The sequence below is a fragment of the Balaenoptera acutorostrata genome, chromosome 19 (assembly GCF_949987535.1).
Source record: "Balaenoptera acutorostrata chromosome 19, mBalAcu1.1, whole genome shotgun sequence".
NCBI classification, from domain to species: Eukaryota; Metazoa; Chordata; class Mammalia; order Artiodactyla; family Balaenopteridae; genus Balaenoptera; species Balaenoptera acutorostrata.
This window is the reverse complement of record NC_080082.1, coordinates 28,311,418-28,332,044: the sequence shown is the minus strand read 5'-3', so window position 1 is coordinate 28,332,044 and position 20,627 is coordinate 28,311,418. Positions and strand designations below refer to the sequence as shown.

Here is a 20,627-nt window from a genome sequence, read left to right as displayed (position 1 = left end):
TGGCTCCCCTTTGCCCTAGGCTGAGGTCAGAGCTCCTGAGCCTGGCATCCCTGCCCTCCAGATCTGGGTCTTATCCTTCGCCTCCAGCCCTGCCTCATTTCCCTTCATGCATGTTGGACTCTGGCTCCCTGTTCTCCCAACCCATGTCATACATTTCCACTTCTGGCTCTTTTCCCGAGCTGCTCCTGACACCCAGAATGTCTCCCCATCCTCTGCACATGTCCAACCCCACCAGCCCTCCAGGGCATCACTCAACCTAAGCAGCCAGTAATTGAGAGTCATTTTTTAGACTTCCCCTGGCCCTCTGCCCCCTTTTAACAGCCCTGATCACAGTCTGCCCAGAATTCTCGGGAACTGGGAGCTTGTCCTCCAGCCCCACCAGCTGGACCAATATCCACACCTGAGCTACTTTTGTCTCCCGGCCTCTGGCACAGAGCACAGGGCCTGGCTCAGAATCAGTGCTCAATAAGAGGCTGCAGATTGAATCAATAAAAGTAATGTCCGTCTCCCACCTCTCAAGGGCTCTCACACATCAATACAGAGACTCAAGGTCATCTAGAGAAGGGCTGGCGGGGTTCATTATGAAGCCTCAAATTTACCCAGATTCACCTTTCTTCCCCATGTTACCTCTTTAAACTTCTTGCTTCCCTTGGGTTTTTTACTGCTTCTCCAACCTCCAACATCCAGGCCTGACCTCTTCAGAGACCCGAATTTCCTCTTCCTCCTTCCCCAAATAGCTGACAACCAAATTCCTGCTATGGGGTGAATGAGTACCCTTGGCTTGGTATTATAAGCTCTAGTTATATTTGTATAAGAAAAGAGGGCAAATGCTTAAAAGGCCAAATGGATGACTGGAAGAATTTTAAGAAATGTGTGGAAGGGGGACAAGGCAGAGATTTCCTGGTCCTTGGACCAGGAATGTGTGGGGTATAGTTAAGTGAAAGAGCCTTGGATGGAGGTTGTTCTCAGGTGGCTGGGGCCAGGCTAAGGACTGGGACTTAGGACTTATCTACACCTCTTTGAGGACCACGGCTTCCCCAGGTATCTGTGCTTGTTCCTTTCCAAGGGAGCCTGGTATAGTATGGCAGGGTGGTTGTTGCTGTGTGACCCTGAGGAGACCATCTAACCTCTCTGAGCCTCACCTGAGAGTGAGAATACTTACCTTATGGGATTGCTGTGGGGCTCAGATCCAAGTCACAGAAAATATGGCTTTGCTGGCCATGAAACTCAGTGTCTTCCAGGGCTTGTGTCCCCCCGGGAGCCCAAGGTCATTTGCCCACTATAGGCACTGGAAGTGTTAACCTGGCCACTGCCCACGCACAGGGCCTTCAATTGTTCTGGGATCTCCCTCCACTCCTGTCCTGCCCTTGCCCTTGCCCCTCAAGCCTTCTGGAAAATAAATCCTCTACAACAATGTCTGTTTTGTTCCTTGGCATGTGCTGTTCCTGTGAGGTGGGGCAGGGGACCCATGGCCCCTCTCTCCCAGTGGGGAAGCCCTTGACATTTATATGTGAGCTGGCTTGCCCAAGGTCACCCTGTGAGAAGGTAGGGAATCCCAGCTAGACATGAGGACCTGGGAAGTAGCTGAGCAAGTGTCAGCCAGGAACCCCAGACATTTGTCCACCCTGGGACCACTTGTCAGGAGGAGCTGATGAAATCATTCATTCAGTCCTCAAGTCTAGATCTTTGAGCAGCATATTCATCCATTCATTCAATAACCCAGTCTCAACCTTCCCACTTCAAGGGTGGACACAGAGGCAGAGGAGAGTATATCAGTCAGGAAATGCTACTTGCAACAAACAACCCCCAAAATCTCAGTGGCTCAACTCCATAGAAGTTTTTTTCTTCTCACACGAAGTCTTATCAGGCATTCCTGGTCTGTGGGCGACCTTCCATCCATGTGGTCATTCAAGGACCCAGGTTGCTTCCTTCTCATGGCCCTGCCCACCTCCAGGACCAGGTCTCCTCTCCCTCATCCAGCAGACGGGAAAAGAGAATAGAGGCTTGTGGGAAGGTTTTTTATGAGCTGGGCCAAGAAGAGGGGCTCATCACTTCTGCCCATGTGCCATTGACAGAACTTAGTCACATGACCACCCTGACAGCAAGGGATGCTGGGAAGTACAGCCAAGCTGTGTGTCCAGGAGGAAGAGGGAGTGGGTTTGGGGAGCACTCCAAACCCAGTTCATCTGGCGCTAACTTCCCTGGACCCTCAAATGGGCCTGCTTCCCTGAAGTTCCTGGACACAGCTCACTCTGCCAAAACAACAACAAAAAAGGACTCCTCTGCCCTTGGTGCATCTTCATTATTTCCTCGGTGTGCATACTGTTCCATGGACATCTTGGCACAAGTGGCCTTTTTTCCCTTTTGGATCTGGCTCTCACAGTGGGATTTCCAGGGTTGAAGCTACAGACACATAGAACATTGTCTGGGAGGCATGGAGAAGTATGATGAAGGGCACAGGTCACGGATTCAGACAGATATAGGAACTCTCACTGGCTGCGTGTCTGGAACAAGTTACTTGGTCCCTCTGAGCCTCAATTTCTCCCTCTGTGAATAGGGGGCGATAAAAGCACATGGTGCATGTAGCTGTGAGAATCTCATAAGAAGGTACAGACAGCCCAATAACAAAATGGGCAAAGACTTGGATGGTTAACAGGCACATTGTAGGGGAGCAATATTTGCCACCCCAGAATGTGTCTCTTTGGCATGAGGACTAATTTAGGCTGATTATTTTTAAGAAACAGAAGACTCGGGAAGTTTTCCTTGTTACTTCCGCCTTAACTGCCTGAAAGAATTTAGATAAAGGACTGGTCACAGTTACAGAGCTATCGCCAGAGGTATCTGCAAAGAATATGGGGCGAACTGTGGTGGGGAGGACTCGGCAGCGTCTGGAGATCAGGGTCCACTCTGTGTCCCGTTGTCTCTGCATGACCCAGCAAACATTTATTTACCAAACATTCACTTTTCTATCTCCCTGTGGATCGTCTTCCTCCCCTTTGAAGTCCCAAACCACTACCCCCAGCGACCTCTGAAGGTTTCAGCCATTTTGGCAAGTTACTCAGTTTTCCTGGGCCTCTCCCATATATACAAGTTATTAAACTTTTGTTTGACTTTTCTCCTGTTAATCTGTCTCATGCCAATTTAATTCTTAGACCAGCCAGGAGAACCTAGAAGTGTAGAGGAAAATTTCTTCCTACCCAACACATGAAAAGATGCTTAACAACACTAATCGTTTGGGAAATGCAAATCAAAACCACAATGAGATACCACTTCATACTCATTAAGATGGCTACTATAAAAAAAAAACAAACAAGGTTGGTGAGGGTGTAGGGAAATTGGAACCCTTGTGCATTGGTGATGGGAATGTAAAATGGTACAGTCGCTGTAGAAAACAGTGTGACTGTTGCTCAAAAAATTAAACATAGAACAACCATATCCAGAAATCCCACCTCTGGGCATACACAGAAAAGAATTGAAAGGGACAGGAACAGATATTTGTACATCCGTATTCATTGCAGCATTTTCTGAAATAGCCAGAAGGTGGAAACAACCCAAGTGTCCATCGATGGATGGATGCATAAGCAAAATGTGGTCTATCCATACAATGGAATATAATTCCGCCTTAAAAGGAAGGAAATTTTGACACCTGCTACAACATGGATGAACTTTGAAGACATCGTGGTAAGTGAAATAAGCCAGTCACAAAAAGACAGATACTGTATGATTCTTAGAGGAGTCAAATGCATAGAAACAGAAAGCAGAATGGTGGTTTCCAGGAGCTGTGGCAGGAGGAAATGGGAGTTATTGTTTAACGGGTCTGGAGTTTCAGTTTTGCAAGATGAGAAAGTTCTGGAGATGGATTGTGGTGATGGTTGCACAGCAATGTGAATGTACTTAATGCCACAGAACTGAACACTTAGAAGTGGTTAAAATGTTAATTTTTACGTGATGTATATTTTACCACACTAAAAAAGAGGGTGTGGCCAGGCATGTGCACAGACAGAGGAAATGCCCAGTGCATGGGGGTAGCCCTCTTTACTGGTCAGAAAAGGTGAGCTGGGCAGGACTGGCTGGGACAGGGAAGGCTGTTCCCAAGGGGCCCTGGAGATGACCACCTCCCTGGCCACCACATTCCTCCTACCATCCTGGGACCCCACAGGGGTGCCCAGGGCTCCCCACCCTGATCCCCATGTTGTTTCTGTTCTGCTTCCAATGCTGGGGGAATCGCTCATGTTCCACAAGAACGACACAGGCTCCCTGCTCTCTGGGACACCCACGCAGGGCTCCAGCCATCTGTGGGCCTGCAGAGGTATGGGTGGGAAGACCCCCATCCCTACCATCCCACCGACTCTGAGAGAACCTACTTGCCTGCTGCCCAGCGCTGCTCTAGTTATTCCTCAGCTCAGAAGATCCCCAGCTCCCCTTTGCCCCTGAACAACATTCTCTTTCCTCACTCCAGCTTCAAAGTGTCCAACTACAGCCTCCCTGCCCATTCCTTCCTCAGAACCAATGGCATTGGACCGTTCCCCAACCCCTGCCTAGGTCCTGTGCTTTCCACCTTGGTTAAGTTTTCCCTCTGCCTGGAATGGTCAGTCAAAATCCTGCCTGTCTGCATATGGCAAGTTACTTGTGAATCACAAAGGGAATAACACTTCCGCAGTGGAGAGATCTAGCGGTCGGCCATCAATCTCTCAAGAATAGTGGAATAACCTGTCCATCGTGGTGGATGTGATTGGTGTACAAAGTATTACTCATAATGGATTCTTACCAAGGATTTGTAGCTAAGATCTAATCAGGCCTCTAGATCTAACTTCCAGTTTACAGGAAATATATAGGGTAAAGGAACAAATTAGATGACATCACAAGGAAATAATTCAATAAATTAAGAATGATGGGGCTTCCCTGGTGGCGCAGTGGTTGAGAGTCTGCCTGCCAATGCAGGGGACATGGGTTCGAGCCCTGGTCTGGGAGGATCCCACATGCCGCGGAGCAACTGGGCCCGTGAGCCACAACTACTGAGCCTGCGCGTCTGGAGCCTGTGTTCCGCAACGGGAGAGGCGGCGATGGTGAGAGGCCCGCGCACCGCGATGAAGAGTGGCCCCCGCTCTCCGCAACTAGAGAAAGCCCTCGCACAGAAACAAAGACCCAACACAGCCAACAATAATTAAATAAATAAATTTAAGAAAAAAAAAAAAAAAAGAATGAGAACAGCGTGTGAGACAATGGTCCTGACTCTTCAGAAAGTCAATGTCATGAAAAATGTAAAGGAGGTCTATCGTAGAATAAATAGAAATAACCATAAGCAATGCATGAACCTAGATTGGACCCTGGTTCAATAGATAGATAGATAGATAGATAGATAGATAGATAGATAGATATGTATGGTTAGATAAATAGGTAGATAGAGAGAGAGAGAGAGAGATAGGAAAGAAGGAGGAGAGAGAAAAAGGGAGGGAAGGAGAAGAAACTTAAAATACATTTTGGGATAATTGGAGAAATTTGAATATTAACTAAATATTACAAGACATAGGAATCATTGTTAGTTTTGTTAGGTGGGATAATAGTATTCTATTTATGTAAGACAATGTCTATACAATGGAGGTACATGCTGAAGAATTCAAGGGGCAAAGTATCAGGCAACCATAATTTACTCTGAGATGGCTTAGCAAAAAAAAAAAAAAGAAGAAGAAAGATGAAGCAAATATGAAAAAACACTAATCATTGAATCTTGGTGGTAGAGATAGGAAAGCTCTTTGTTTCATTTCTTCTTTACTGTTAACAAATTTTTCAAAACGATAATGTAAAAAAAAAAAGCAAAATTCTGCCCATCTTTTTTTCTTTTTAATAAAAAAATTTTTTTAATAAATTTATTTTATTTATTTATTTTTGGCTGCATTGGGTCTTTGTTGCTGCGCGCAGGCTTTCTCTAGTTGCGGCAAGCGATGTACGTGCTTCTCATTGCGGTGGCTTCTCTTGCTGCAGAGCACGGGCTCTAGGCGCACAGGCTTCAGTAGTTGCGGCACGCAGGCTCAGTAGCTGTGGCTCGCGGGCTCTAGACCGCAAACTCAGTAGTTGTGGCACCTGGGCTTAGTTGCTCCACAGCATGTGGGATCCTCCCAGACCAGGGATCGAACCCATGTCCCCTGCTTTGGCTGGAGGACTCTCAACCACTGCGCCACCAGGGAAGTCCCTCTGTCCATCTTCTGATTGAAATATCGTCTCTCATTCCTGCCTTCCTTGATTCCCAGACAAGAACAAAGGCTTCTCTCCCTCCCTAAGACCTGCAGCCTTCGAATCTCTGGTAGGACTTGCATCTTCTCCCTGCCAGTGAGCTGGGGCTCCTTGGGGCAAAGACTTTGGCTTATTTGCCTATGCTCCCCCACCAACACTGTCCCACCACAGTGCTAGGCACACATCAGGGCTGAATAACAAACACCAATGGTTTCTGTGTGCCAGGCACTCTGAAAGTCCTTAGTTTTATGAACTCCTCCAGGGAGTGATTTGATGAGGTGGCTTTAGCATCCCATTTTACAGAAGGGGAAGCTGAGGCTCAGAGAGGTTAAGTCACTTGCCCAAAGTGATACCCCTCATAAGCGGCGGAGTCATGTTTGTCTCCAGGTCCCACCATCCTAAAAGCCTGGCTCCTGTGTCTGAACTGAATCTAAACTCAGTTAGTTCTTAACACCCTGATGAGGTAGGTGGGGTGACCATTCCAATTTTATGGGAGGGAAAGCTGGGCCAGTAGAAGATAGGGGATGTTCCCAAGGGCTGAACAAAGAAAAGCAGTGTTATATCTGTGTTTTGGCACCTGTTTCGTGCCAGGCTCTGAACCGGCACCTTAAGGGCACAAACTCAATTCTCACAGCATTCCACGAAGTGGGGATGGAGGGAGGTGGTATAGTCTGGTGATCAGGAGCTCAGACTCCAGAGCCAGCTGGCTGGGGCAAATCCAGGCTCCCCCACTTCCTGGCTGGTGATCCTCAGAAAATTCCTTAACTTCTGCATGCCTCAGTTTCCCCATCCATAAAATGGACCACGACAATGGTATTTTGCTTACACCTGGGTTTGTTGTCATGATTTCCTGAATTAGTCATACAAAGCACTTAAAACAGTGCCTATCTCAGAGTAAGTGTGAACTCAGAGGGGCAGGGAAGCCTCCCAAGATCACACAAAGATAGTGGCAGAGCCAGGATCATCTGATCCCAAAGCCGTTGCTTTCTAAATCCTTTGGAGCATAGTCCGGGGCCAAGGGAACAAGGGTCTTTACCCCCAAATACCTGGCCCAACCCGGGTCTTGTCCTTAATGAAGTGTGGGGCTTCCCAGGACTTGCCTCTTGCCTCTCCCCTCTCCCCCTTCCCTCCTCCCTATTTCTCCCCCCTTCCTCCTCCCACTTGTCCCCTACCCCTGGCCCTCCCCCTCCTCCGTCTCTTCTTCCTCCTCTTCCTCCTCCCCCTTTTCTTCATCTGCTCCTACTTGGGCAGAACAGAAAGCCTTGGACCTCAGTTTGTTTCACTTCTTGTCCCCCTCTGGGCCTCAACAGCTATACACCGAGGGATGTGAAGGTTACTAGCTTCGTATCTGCATGGGCTGCAACAGATTCTCTGAGCCTGAGTGGACACTGGCCAGTGCCAGGGGTGCTCCTCCCTGTCAAGGAGGGTCCAGGCTCTTAGCTCCACACCCTAGGCAGCTTTACTGTGCTTGGGTGAGAGAGAGGTACCCTGGCCTTGGGAGCTGTGACCCCTCCACCCAGCCCAGCCTAGACCAACTGGCTCCGTAGCCTGCAACAGTGCCTCACAAACTGGTTTTGCTCTGGCTGGCAGCCCAGACTTGCCTAGATGGGAGTGGGTTCACAGTTAACTCCTGTCCCAGACTGAGCTAGGCTCCTGTTAGACTCTTCCAGAGTCTTGGGCATTATTGCCACTGCCTGCAGGAAAAGCAGCCATGAAAGCAGCTGTGCTGCACCCATTTACCCCAGCAAGCACTTATACCAGTTTGGTGGGAGCTGATGGCCGATCATGCCTGGTCCTGTTGTCACCACCTCTAACAAAGAGAGAACCTAGAAAGTCAGAGCTGCGCAGCTCCCTCCTCAGTGGATAAGCCCAACTTCCTCCTTGTACAGATGGAGAACTGAGGCCCCGTGAGGGGCCGGACTTTTTCAAGCATGCTGCCGAGTTAAGGACCAACCGAGAGGCCCTGAGTTACCAGGGGTGAGGCTGGCAGCCGTGTTTTTCCCGTGGGCTCACAGAGGGTCAGAGCCAGCGATGGAAGCGGGTGCAAATGAGGAAAGGACAGGTCGGGGGGCTGGAAGCAGGGAGGCCGGGGCTCTTGTCTGTGTCCTGCCTGAACTGCCCACGCCCTGTTCACACCTACTCTTCTCTGTGGCAGCGGGAGGTGGGTTCTCTGCTCTGATGACCTCTATGACCTGGCATGATTCTGCCCCCTCTCTGGGCTTCAGTTTGCCCATTTGTCCCTATGAAGTTGGGCTGGATCATTCTCTCAGCAGGCATTTGCTGTACGGAGCCCCTACTGTTTGCCAGGCTGCATGCTGGGCTCGGAGGATACTTCGATGAACAAGGTCCCCCAGGTGTTGGGGCTTTAAGAGGTAAGGGCTGGAGGTCCTTCCTGGCGTGGGAGAGCTACCTCCCAGACCAAAGGAGACTTCGTCAGACCCAGACTGACGGGCCCTGTGTCCTCCTGGCTTGCCCGCAGCCAGCATTCTCTAGTCTTCTGTCCTTTGGTTTACTGCCCACTTAGGAGCTAGGGCCCCAGGTCGGACCCTAGGGCGTGTGCCAGCTCCCAGTAGGAAGGTGGCCCCAGCAGATGGGAGGAGAGGAGGCCCTTTGAACCCTAGCAGGCTTTGTCCAGCCTCCCAGGCGGGTCCCCGTATGAGAAGCCAGCCCATTACCCTCCCAGGAGCCCTCACCCGGAGCCTGGGAGCGCCTCAGCTCCTTGGCAACATCCTAAGGAATTCAGTCGCTGCACACGCTCCCTTCCTCTCCCCTCCCACCGCCTGCCTGCTGCCTGTGGGGGCGAGCGAGGCAGAGGCAGAGGCAGTGGAGCCCCATTATAAACCGCGGCAGAGCTCAGGCAGCGAGAGGACTGCACCGAGCCCCGACGAGGGCCCCCACGCCCGCCCCGGCACCCCCGGACCCCCTCGACCATGGCTCTTCTGCCTCTCTCGTGGCTGCTCCGCTTGACCGCCCTCTGCCATCTGATCGTGCTGCTGGCTGGTGAGTGGGGTGGACTCAGGCATGAGCGGGGTTGGGGAGCCCCCAGCCCCACTTCTGCCCCTCAGGGCTCCATGAGGGCCCCCGGACCCTGCCCGCGTAAGGCTGAGATCCATGGCAGCCCCTTCCTGACTGATATGCCAGAGGGGGCTGGGCATCTCCCTGGTGGCGGTCCCGGACTCAGGACTGCCCCTCCGGCTGGAAAGATTTACCGTCTCCAGAGACTGTCCCTGCCCGGCCCAGTGAGCAAGGTGGCGACCGCGTGGCAGCACAGAGAGGTGGTGCGGGCAGCACAAGATGCCGGGTGTGGAGGGGTGCCAGGAGGTGGGGCTGTGGGAAGCCCGAGGATGCTCTTGGTGGGCCCTGGGGTGGGAGCCCTGGCAGACTGTGGGCTGGTCTCCATGCCCGGGGTTAATATGTAACCCTCAGCCCTGACTCCTGAGTCTCAGCTTGGCCCCGGGCTAAGCCACACTGGGACTTTCTCCTGCCCTGATTTCAAGTCCTTCCCAGGAGTAGGGGGCCCAGGACCAGTGGAGGTCAAGGTCACTGCAGCTCATGAATTGGACTCATCACTGTTGCTCTGGCCTGTAGCCCCCAGTCCCTCTGCATGTGTCTCCCGCATGATACTGCCTTTCTCCTACAAGCATAGCTTAGAAATGTTTGCACCTCCAGTCACTTGCTTTCTGGAGCCTGGGACCTGATAGGGCATGATGTATCCATCCCACCCGACATGAGTAAGATGGAGGCCCAAAGAGGTTTAGAAACTGGCCTGAGGATGCACAGCCAGCAAGTAGGGCAGGAGAGGGTAAGAGTGGGCGCAGGAGAGAGTGTGGATGCATGCTCACCACCTCTGTGGATCACACTGCCTTCAAGAACCGTTTGAGTCAGCCCCATCCTCAGGGAATACCCGGACCATCCGGCAGGTTGGGGCTCAGAGAGGGTGGGAGGCTGCCTTAGGGCACACAGCCAGGCTGGGAAAATGAAAACCAGTCTCCAGCTTCCAGAGTGCCTCCGTGGAGCAAACTGTCCCCCGAGTCCCTCTGTTTGGGGAAAGCCCACCAGTGGGGCAGAGAGCAGGTGGGTGGGGTGGGGTGGGCCTCGTGCCGCTGGCCTTCCTGCTTCCTGGGCTAGAACACTGAACTCCGAGGTGTTGGGGATAGTGAGTACCGGAAGACGTGGGCTCCGATGGAGGCTGCTTTGCCATAGCCCTGACCCTGAGTGGGGTCTTGCCTTCTTTGGTCCCAGCTGCCGCACCTTTAAAGATAGCTATTGCCGCCATGTGGTGAGGCTCTAATGCCTATGAGGACGCTTTGAAAGTGGGAGGAGGAGGGATTACTTATACTAAGCTGGGGGTGGAGGTCTTCTATGTTAGGATGGAGAGGGGATCCTGGGGGGACTCTGGATGCTCTATCCAGCAGCCCGAGGCTTCAGAATCATCAGGTTCCCGCCCCAATCTTGGTCACTGATTTTGCTGGGAGATACTCACATTATTTCAACCTTTCCAAGCCTCAGTTTTTCCTCCTTTAAGACTGGGCATTGGGCTGGGATCATCTTGGAAGTCCTTAGCCATGCTGACATTTGTGGCTCTGAGAGAGCCCCTGGGAACCCCTGCAGGACTAGCGAGTGGTCCACAAGCCAGAGAGGTCTGGAAGGGGGCTGGGGACTTCGTGGCTACTGCCCTGGCAGGTGCAGGGTGGCTGCGTCAGTTCCCAAATGTGGGTTTGCAGGGCTGTGTCAGGCAAGAGGCTCCTCTGCTTTATATAACAAACCTGCAGATACAAGTCAGAGCAGTGAATTTTTCTCCCCAAGCACTGACGCATTCACTCCCACTCAAGCTCCAACAAGAAAGAGAGCAAAAAAAAGCCCTGAATTAAGCTGCTGTCGTCTGCCCCCCTGGTTAGGGTGTGGGTGGGGGGAAGGCAGGGGAGGATAAATCCAGAGGGTCAGGTCCAGGCCCAAGTCGAACTTAAATTAAAATTCCTCTATGTCTCCGTTGGTTAGGATTTTGTTTGTCACAAAGTGCTTCCTTGTGCATTTTGTTGATTCATTCACTGGCTGAGCATCTACTATGTGTCAGGCACAATTCTAGGTGCTGGCGACACATCAGTGAATAAAACTGCCAGAGATCCCAGCCCTCAGCGTGCCGAGCATCAACCGGAGAAGACAGACAATCCTCAAAATAAACAGATTTGGTCTGTGAGAAGGGAAAAAGCGCTGCGATTTAAAAAAGCAGGGAGTCGGGGGTGGTGGGGAAGGTGTTGAGATTTTAAGTAGGGGGTCAGGGAAGAAGGGGACGTTGAGGGAGCCGGGCGGGGACACATGGGTGTCTCCAGGGCAGCGCTCCTCAGTGCGGGATTCGGCCCCCAAGGGGACATTTGGCAATTTCTGGACACAGTTTTGGTTGTTGCATTTTGGTTGGGGGGTGCTCATGCACCTAGTACGGAGAGGCCAGGGATGATGCCCAAAGTCCTACGGGACACAGAACAGCCTCCGTAGCAAAGAATTATGTGGTCCGAGATGTGAGTGGTGTCTGCTGTTGAGAAAACCCTGCTCTAAGGGCCCAGATATTTTTAAAGCTTCATTCTCATAACCATCCTGCACAGCAGGTATTATCATGTCCATTTTACAGGTAAGGGAATGGAGGCTCAGAGAACCTCAGTCACTCGTCCAGGACACACAGCTGAGCAATGGCTCAAGCCTCCTCTACCACCCAAATACCCAGAGACCCGGAACATTCCCATCTTTTCCTGCCTGTAATCCTCCAAACAGTCCTTGAGGTCCAGCCTAATGTACACCTCCTCTAAGAAACGTCTCCCGATCACTTGCAGTTGGAAGTGGTCTCTCCCTCCTGTAAACCCTGGCACAATTTGGGGTCTGTTCTGGAACATGGTGTTTTTACCTGGTGTTTAAGGCAGCCTAGAACAGTGGATGTCTAGGGGCTGGGAGGAAAACCAGATCTGCCACTAAGCAGTTGTGTGGCTTTGGGCAAGTCATTAAACCTCTCTGATTCTCAGCTTCTGCATCTTTAGAATGGGGATAAAAATCATCCTTTTGCAGGAATTAATGAGAGCAGATGTGTGTGTGCTGAGCATAAGGTCCAAAACAGAGTAGGTGTTCTACTAAGAAAAGCTCTGATACTTTGTGGTTATGTCTTAGCTGTCCATCAGGCTGGGAGACTTCTGAGGGCAGAGATGGGCCTTGTTCATCCCTCTACTCCTCACAGGGCCTGGCAAGAGCCAGGTCGGCATTTGTTGGTTGACTGAGTAAACATGGCGATCTGATAGCATTTATTGGGATTGAGGTGCTCTCTCCAAGCTCAGCACCAGCACCTTCGGGAGAAGGAGCTCAGGGTTAAGGACAAGAGGGTCTGGGTCTTTGTAGATACTCAAAAGTAACTCAGACAAGTGTTGCCTGAATCAGGAAATGGATGGATGAATGGATGGATAATGAAGGATTTGTGAGTGGGCTGGTGAGAGATGGAGGGGTGGGTAGATGAAGGGGGTGTAGGATGCGTAGGGGATGGACACGTGATAGGTGGGTGAGTGGGGCACGGATAGGTTGATGAACCAGGGTGAGTAGGGATGGATGGGAGGTAGACAGGTGGGTGGCAGGGAACGGGTAGGGGATTGACAAGGGGGTGGCAGATAAATGGATGGATGGATAGATGGATGGGGAGGTATGTGAAGGGATAAGTAGATTGAGACATTATTTCCTTCAATGAATATTTATATCCACCTTATGCTGGATGCTGGGAAACACTGTGACGCCAAGACATACAAGGTCCCTGTCCTCCTGACACTCATTTGACAGACAGGTAATAGATGACTGGCTGGTGGAGGCATTATCTCCAGTTACAGAAAAGAAAACTTCAGTTCTGAGAAGAAAAGACACCCCAGTTAGTTATACAACCTTCTCAAGCAGAACCAAGAACAGAGCCTGGTCAGGGCCATTCAGGCACCACGGCAGAGGGTGGAGACTTTAGGACAGACCGCCTCTGTGGTTCTTTAAGCCCTGGAGGTGGGCAGTGGAAGCAAGTCAGAAGAGCAAATTGACCTGCCCGAGCTTATCCCTCTTGCCCGCTGGACAGCCTCTCCCGGCTCCAGGTCATCCGGGGTCACCATTCTTCTGGGGATTCCTCTGGAAGTCACCTGCCACACCAGTCCAGGGGCCGGCTCCTGGCTCTACTCAACAGGACCTGGGGAGGCTGCAGCTGAGTCATTCTGAGGTCCCGTTGTGGGAGAAGGAGGGTGATAAAGCTTCTTTCACATCCTGGTTCCTCAGAGAGAAAGGGCTACCGGTGACTCAGGGACCAGCTGCAGGGAGCCCCACCACCACCACGACCACCTCCGGAGCTACTAGTGCTGCCCCCTAATGGCCCAGCTCCATCCTGCAAGCCCTGCACCCCCTTTCCCACAAAGCAGGGTGGGCCGAGGCAGGGGAAATGATGAGAGAAGGGGTGGCAGATTCTAGAAGGTGTGTGTGCACGCCTGTATTTGGGAAGGCGGAGCGTGTTTGGTTTGCATGTCCACACACATAAGTATTTGTGTGTGAGCTATGTGTGTTTTGGTGGAACCCGGGGTGGGGGTCACCTGGGGCCTCCCTAGCTCTGCAGAGCTAAATACGTTTGTTCCCTCAGCTCCACTGCCCTGGAAGTCCTGGCCTCTAGATTTTTGCAAAACCCTCTGAGGTCATGCTTCGGCTGCATATGACCTTGACCCAGATCTTACACTCAGGTTCTTCCTCATTTTTTGCATACCCCTCTACAGCTTACAGCAAACAGAGTAAATTTTGCTGGAGATTTTAGGGAAAGGCGGAAATGCAATGCAAACCACTCGAATGTTTATATAAAATGTATGGGTTCTCAACTATCTGTTGAGTCACCGTCATTCTGTCCTGGGGTTTCTGTCTGGCTCCACGTGGGACGCAGCCATCTGCAGGCCCCCGCCCATCTCACTCTGTCCCCACTCCATGTACAACGCATCTCCATTCCTCCTCCTTACTCCTGCTCCACCAGCTTGCCCCGGGAATCCAAATGGCCCATTGCGTTCCTCTCCAGAAACTGCTTCCAAAATCGTCCTGGCTCTTAATGGCAGAACAAAGGATCACCTACTCAGCACACTCCTTAGAAGGTGGTTGTACTTATATATTTAAAAAATTATATTATCCGCTATGTGTGCTTGGTTGCATGTATGCCTTTATGTGTTTTTTTTGGGGGGGGCATATATATATGTGTCATTGTGTTTGTTGCTATGAGTGTACGTGTGTGTCATAGGGTATACACGTGGGGTGTGGATGGACGGAGGTCTGGGTGTGTCCCAGAGGTTGTGGAAATCCATGAATATGGATCAGGCGGAGAGGGATGGATGGGATAGGGATGGGAGGGGGCGATAGTTGAGCAGGTGACTTACTGGAGTAAAAGCATGGTGGGGGCAAGGGCAGCCTCCTGGGTCCAGAAGGGGCGGGAGCCAGGCCTGGCAGGAGACCCTGTTCCATCACTTGCTGGCTGTGTGACCTCAGGCAGATCCTTGACAGTCTCACACTCCTCTCCCCTGGGTGAACCAACTATAGCGACTTAATTTTTAAAATTAAACACAAGGTGCCAGGCAATAAGAGCTTTATAAGTAAGAATTCATTTTCATCACCTTACAGCAACCCTCTGAGGAAGGTTCTATTGCTGTCTCTATTTTACAGGTGGGGAAACTGAGGCATAGAGAGGTTTGGCCCGGGACAGGGGGCTGAGGTCAAGGGTGTGGGGCATCGGTTCTGGTTTGGGGGGTGCGTGGCGGGGACAAGCTGGCATGGGGCTGGGAAGCCAGATGCCCATGGACAGTCCTGCTGACTGGGGGCCTCTGTGGGCTCAGGACAGCACCTTGGTGTGAAGAAGTGTAACATCACGTGCAGCAAAATGACCTCGGAGATCCCCGTGGCTCGTCTAGTTCACTACCAACGAAATCAAGAATCATGCGGCAAACGTGCCATCATGTAGGTACTGCCCTCTTGGCCTCTGAATTCCTTTCAGGCCCCGGGGATGGTTCCCTGGCCTCTGCTAATCCACGTCCACATCCTGTCACCCAAAGCTGGGCTCCTGGCCCAGGGCCTCTGCAAACGCTCCTCTTGCTCCTGACCTGCTGGCCTCCTCGCCAATCTTAATATCTGTGCCACAGGGCAAAGGTGAGCTGTGGCTTCCTGAACGGCCGTGGCCTGGAGATGCCACCGAGGGTGATGATTCCTTCTGGGCCAAAGGGTGTTTATGCAGCCCTCGAACCTGCTGGATTTCATGGGGGATGAAAACACGGTGCTCTGAATGTGCAGGCTCCGGACGCCAACAGATCTGGTGCAAATCCTGGCTTCACCACTTACAGACTGGGTGGCCCTGGTCATATTGCCTACCCTTTGCACTTTAGTTTCCTTATCTGTAAAATGGGTAGTTTGGGGAAGCTGAAAGGAGATAATGAAACTAAAGTGCTTGGCAGGGTGCCCGGAAGCTGCTGGCAATAGGAGAGGCCAAGGTTATTATCGCCATTGGACAGATGGGGAAATAGAATCCCTCTGAGACTTTGGGGAGGGGTCAAGCCAAGCCAGCTTCCCCTCTGGCTGTTGGGATCCCTGGCCATCTTGGCTGCTTGATCCTCTGGGGTCCTTCTTGAGTACTGCCAATCGCCCAGCCCTGAGGCCTTTCCCCAGGACTGACCTTTGGGTCTTAAAGTGGCCTCTGCCAGACTCAACCAGACACTGAGTCCTGGCAACAGGAAATGGCCAGTGGGCCTTCGAAGTAGGGGTTCAGCTAAAGGAAGTTGTACTTCCTCCCACTGATTGTTACTAAGAGGAGCAAGTGTGCTACTGCCTGACCTCTCTGCTCACCTGTCAAGACTCGCTTCCCCCAGACCCCCCCACGTATTTGCTTCTATTTTGTAGGCAAAGGGGAAGTGGGACGCTTCAGAGAGGGGATGATGGCACTAGGGCAGCACTGCACCTGTGGGGCCTACAGGGTCACGCTTGCTTTCTGGACCTCTCTGGCTTCCTAGCATACTGGAGCCAGGCACATTTACATTACCTCTCTGAGCCTTGGTTGTCTCATCTGTAAAATGGGGGTGCACGTGGTAGCCATCTTACAGGATGGGTGTGAAGTTTAACCAGGCAAAATGCCTAGCACAGGTCATGGCGTGGAGCAAGGGTCCCTGCCAGCTCTGAGCTGTGGTCTCGGTAGTAAACCAGCCACACACAGCTTCAAAGGAAGCTCAAGATTTGGATGGCACTCAGGGTCCCAGCAGGGCCACCATATATAGGGTTAGAGCTCCCTAGGGGCCCTTTCAGTCTGAGGATACACACTAGGAGAGGAGGGTAGAGGTCCAGAGGGCAGCCTGCAACTGAGGGAGAGGAGGCAGAGGACGTTATGACATCGAGTCCTTTCAAGAGCGAGGAGGCCCTACCACCAAGTTTGCCAGTCTTACACCTGGTGGCAGAGAACACTGGTGACATCTTCTCCCAATCAGAAAACTTGTAGCCCACAGCCCCCACCTTCATGTTAATGACATTATTATTAACATTGTTATTATTTTACTGATCTCCTACTCTCAACGAGGGGCTTTACATCATTTTCATCTTCTACAATAACACAGAAGTAGGGTGACCAACTTGTCCCAGTTTGCTGGAATTTTCACAAAAAGACCCGCATCTTGAGAACGCCCTCAGTCCCAGTTTTTCTGGGATGGTTGGTCACCCCGCGGAAGGTAGGGCTCTCTTTCCCGTTCTCAGGTGAGAACGCGGAAGTTCCGTAAGCTGAGCTGCCCCAGCTAAGAACTCATAGCTCACAGCTAGTAAGTGGTGGGGGCAGGATTTCTAGCCGGGTCTGCTCACCTGCAGCGCATGTGCATGATACCCCTACTCTGCATGGCATCTGGGCATCACTGGGTCCCTTGTCTTCCTTCCTTGCAGCCTGAAGACCATGAAGGAAAAATTATTCTGTGCTGACCCACGGGAGGAATGGGTCCAGAAAGCCATGGAGCATCTAGACCGCAAGGCTGCTGCTCTGGCTCCAAATGGCGGCACATTCGAGAAGCAAATCGGCGTGGGTGAGCCCAGGACCAGCCCAGCCACCAGGGGCATGGACTGGTCTGAGGCCTCAGAGACCAAATTCACAAGCGACAGCAGTAGCCAGGAGGCACAGAGGGCCTTCGGGACTTCCCCAGAACTGCCACCAGAAGTGGCTGATTCCAGGGGGACCAGGTCCCCCTCCACTTCAAAGACTCTGGATGGAGGGCCCGAGAGAACTGAGCTTTTCAACAAGGCTGCCGTCACCACCACCACGTCTTGGCAGAGTTCTACCGCCTACCAACCTGGGGCAGACCTCGAGGCTGAGGGGAAAGCCTCTGAGGCCCCCTCCACCCAGGCCCCCTCCACCCAGACCCCCTCCACCCCGGCCCCCTCCACCCAGACCCCCTCCACCCAGACCCCCTCCACCCAGACCCTCCCCACCCAGGCCCCCTCCACCCAGGCCCCCTCCACCCAGGCCCCCACTATTTCACACACAGTCCCAGAGGACAACACTGGGCCCGAAGGCCAACCTGGGTGGATCAAGGGACAGCACCCCACGCCAGAGAACTCTCTAGGGTCCAAAGAAATGGGTCCCACTTCAGCTCACACGGACGCTTTCATGGGGCCCGGCAGCACGTCTGATGTCTTCGTGGTCCCTGTATCCTCTGAAGCGGCCCCCAGCACGGATCCACTGGCCTCTGGCAGCTGGACCCCCAAGGTCCAGGAGCCCATTCACGCCACCGTGGACCCCCAGAGGCTGGGTGTCCTCATCACTCCCATCCCCGACTCCCAGGCAGCCACCCGAAGGCAGGCAGTGGGGCTGTTGGCCTTCCTCGGTCTCCTCTTCTGCCTGGGGGTGGCCATGTTTGCCTACCAGAGCCTTCAGGGCTGCCCCCGCAAGATGGCAGGAGACATGGTGGAGGGGCTTCGCTACGTTCCCCGGAGCTGTGGCAGTAACTCGTACGTCCTGGTGCCAGTGTGAGCTGCCCACCTGCCTGCATCCAGTTGTTCAACTCAGCTGCCTGGGGTCCCCCATCCTCACACTCACCCTCACCCAAGGGTCTGGCCCAAGCTGGGATGACTGGGGCAAGGAGGTGGGACCCTCTGGGTGGAACTGCCCCCAGCTCCTGGAGGCCGCCCTTGACCATCCTTGACCTACTGCGGACAGAGAGGGTGGCCTCCACAACTCACTCCAATGTCCCAAGTCAGAAAACTCCCCTCTGCTGTTGGCTGGTTAGAGGATCCCTTAGATACCGTGCCAGCCCCAGTGAACAATTATTTATTGAACGCCCAGCCCCTCTGACCCACACCCCTGTGGGTACCACAGTCATCCCTTCTTACAAATGAGCCTCAGGCCAGGCTCCTTCTCCCCACTCCCTCAGACCTCATCGTGTCTCTCGGTCCCCGCTGTGGTTGCCAGTCACCCCGGCCACCTGCGGTGCTAGCTCCCCTGCCCCCTGTATAGACCCCATGCCCCAGCCGGGGACCTGTCTTTTCTTGCATGAGGCTAGTGTGGTGTTTCCTGGGACTGATCCCAGCGAAGGATCGGCCCTCAGGTAGGCATCATGAGAATGGGAGATGAAGTTATCCGGTGGCTTTGATTCCCACCCGCTGCCGTGCCCCGTCTGTGCTGTGAAGGAACATTGACTATGAGCGTGAAGGTTGGTGGGTCTAGTCCCAGGCCCACCACCAATCCATCAAGGCATTCATACCTCCGGTTTCCCATCTGTGAAAGGGGAGAGGGACGGCAAATATGCGGCAATAGCCTGTACCCCTGGCAGGCATCACTAGTTGATCCAGAGACCCCTTTCTGCAGACCCTGGGTACAGCCTCTCAGCCTTCATCAGAAGAGATGGTCTCTGCCAATCATGAGACCGGCACTTCCATGGACGCTGTGACCTGGAGGTCCTGCCCCGTTGTCAGCACTGTGGGCGCTTGAGACGCAGAGACCAACTTTGAAGGCCCCCCCTCCGCCCCCGCTGGCTCTGAAACGAAGTGACAGTGACGAGTGACAGGCTGAGGGAGGAGAGGAGGCCTGCGGGCTCCGAGGAAGGAGCCGGGGAGCAGCTGCAGGCAGTAGCCATGCTCCTTCGCTCCTTTGTTAGGGACCCGAGTCAGGCATTTTCTCTTTCTTTCCTGCGGCCTGGGTTCCTCTTCCACCTCTCGCGGCCTGAAGACACTGTCCTCTGCACTCTGAGATCTTCTCCCCTCACCTTCACCCCCCCTCACCCCCACAGGCAGGGCTAGGAATTTCCATGAGATCAGAATCCACCAGGGAAAGCTGAGGTTCCCGTGTTTACTTCTGAAAGGGACTCTGTCTTGCGGAGAGGGACCGGCAGGGGAGGGGAAGTTGTGGGCATGAAGTCAGAGGTTCTCTTTTTGGCGCTGAAGACTCGTGCAGGCCTGAATGGGGCCAAAGGCTCACTGGGCTGGCCAGCACCCCGCAGTCAGAGCCGGACCTGCAGGCCTCACCTCTCAGGCCCCTGGCGGCAGCTCCCCACCTCCCTCTGATTGTCTCTGAAGGTGTTCTTTGCCCTCCACCAGAGGAGTGTCCCATGGGCTAGGCTTCCCCCAGGTACAGGTGACATGCTCCTTTGTAGACAGATGCTGAGAGGCAGCACCCAGGGCTCCGGTCCACAGAGAGAGGGAAGCCGTGTTTCCCTGCCCGCCTGGCTCTCCTGCGCCCCCCTGCAGGTCATGGCACAGGATGTTTGGGCCTGGCTCAGGTTGGCGGCACTCTGACAGCTCAGAGAGAAAGACGGCGGATCTGAATGCACTTTTTGGGGCTCCTCTTGCCTGGGAGCCTTCAAGGGACGGGCACCCGTGAAGGGGCTCCTCTCTGTGAGAAAGCAGCTGGGGACAGCGTGTCCCCCTTGCACGGACTTTGTGAGTTCCCCCAAGCAGGACAGGGACAAAGACGATTTGGGGAGGACTTTAGAAGGAGTCGGTTGATCATTTTGCTTTTCCAACACTATCACCAATGCCTGTGCCATTTTGTATTTTACTAATAAAATTGAAAAGTCTTGTGAATCAAATAAAGTTGCTTTTCCTAGGGCAGGCTCAGCACCAGAGCCTCGGGGAGGATGGAACAAAGGAGAGGCCAACACTCTCTGGGAAAGCGGGACTTCCCTGGCGGTCCAGTGGTCCTGTGGCCATGTCAGTTGCCATTTATCATCACCGTTCTCTTGTTGTTCTTATACTAAGGATATTTTTCTCTGAGTCCAAGTCTTCATCAAAAGTAGGACAAGGAAAGACAGAATATGATGGGCACATAATTTTTCTTACACATTGCTTCCCTCATTTTACTACCTGCCAAGCCCCATAGACATTTGGGTTGGAGGTTCCTGCAAGAATCTGAGATTGCT

At 52.9% G+C, this 20,627-nt stretch overlaps 1 protein-coding gene across 1 annotated transcript; it reads left to right on the top strand.

The window, feature by feature from the left end:
- Nucleotides 1-9,106: 9,106 nt before the first annotated feature.
- Nucleotides 9,107-20,274, top strand: CX3CL1 (C-X3-C motif chemokine ligand 1). The gene is made up of 3 exons (XM_057534414.1): nt 9,107-9,231; nt 15,090-15,210; nt 17,164-20,274. Exons 1-3 carry the CDS (start codon nt 9,162-9,164, stop codon nt 18,242-18,244), a joined length of 1,272 nt encoding a protein of 423 aa, XP_057390397.1. The 5' UTR covers nt 9,107-9,161; the 3' UTR covers nt 18,245-20,274.
- Nucleotides 20,275-20,627: the final 353 nt, after the last annotated feature.

Bases quoted from the DNA above. Each gene is read 5' to 3' on its own strand.
- CX3CL1 (XM_057534414.1), top strand. From the start codon at position 9,162: ATGGCTCTTCTGCCTCTCTCGTGGCTGCTCCGCTTGACCGCCCTCTGC. The intron at 9,232-15,089 runs GTGAGTGGGGTG...CTGTGGGCTCAG, and splicing joins TCTGATCGTGCTGCTGGCTG to GACAGCACCTTGGTGTGAAG. The intron at 15,211-17,163 runs GTAGGTACTGCC...CCTTCCTTGCAG, and splicing joins TGCGGCAAACGTGCCATCAT to CCTGAAGACCATGAAGGAAA.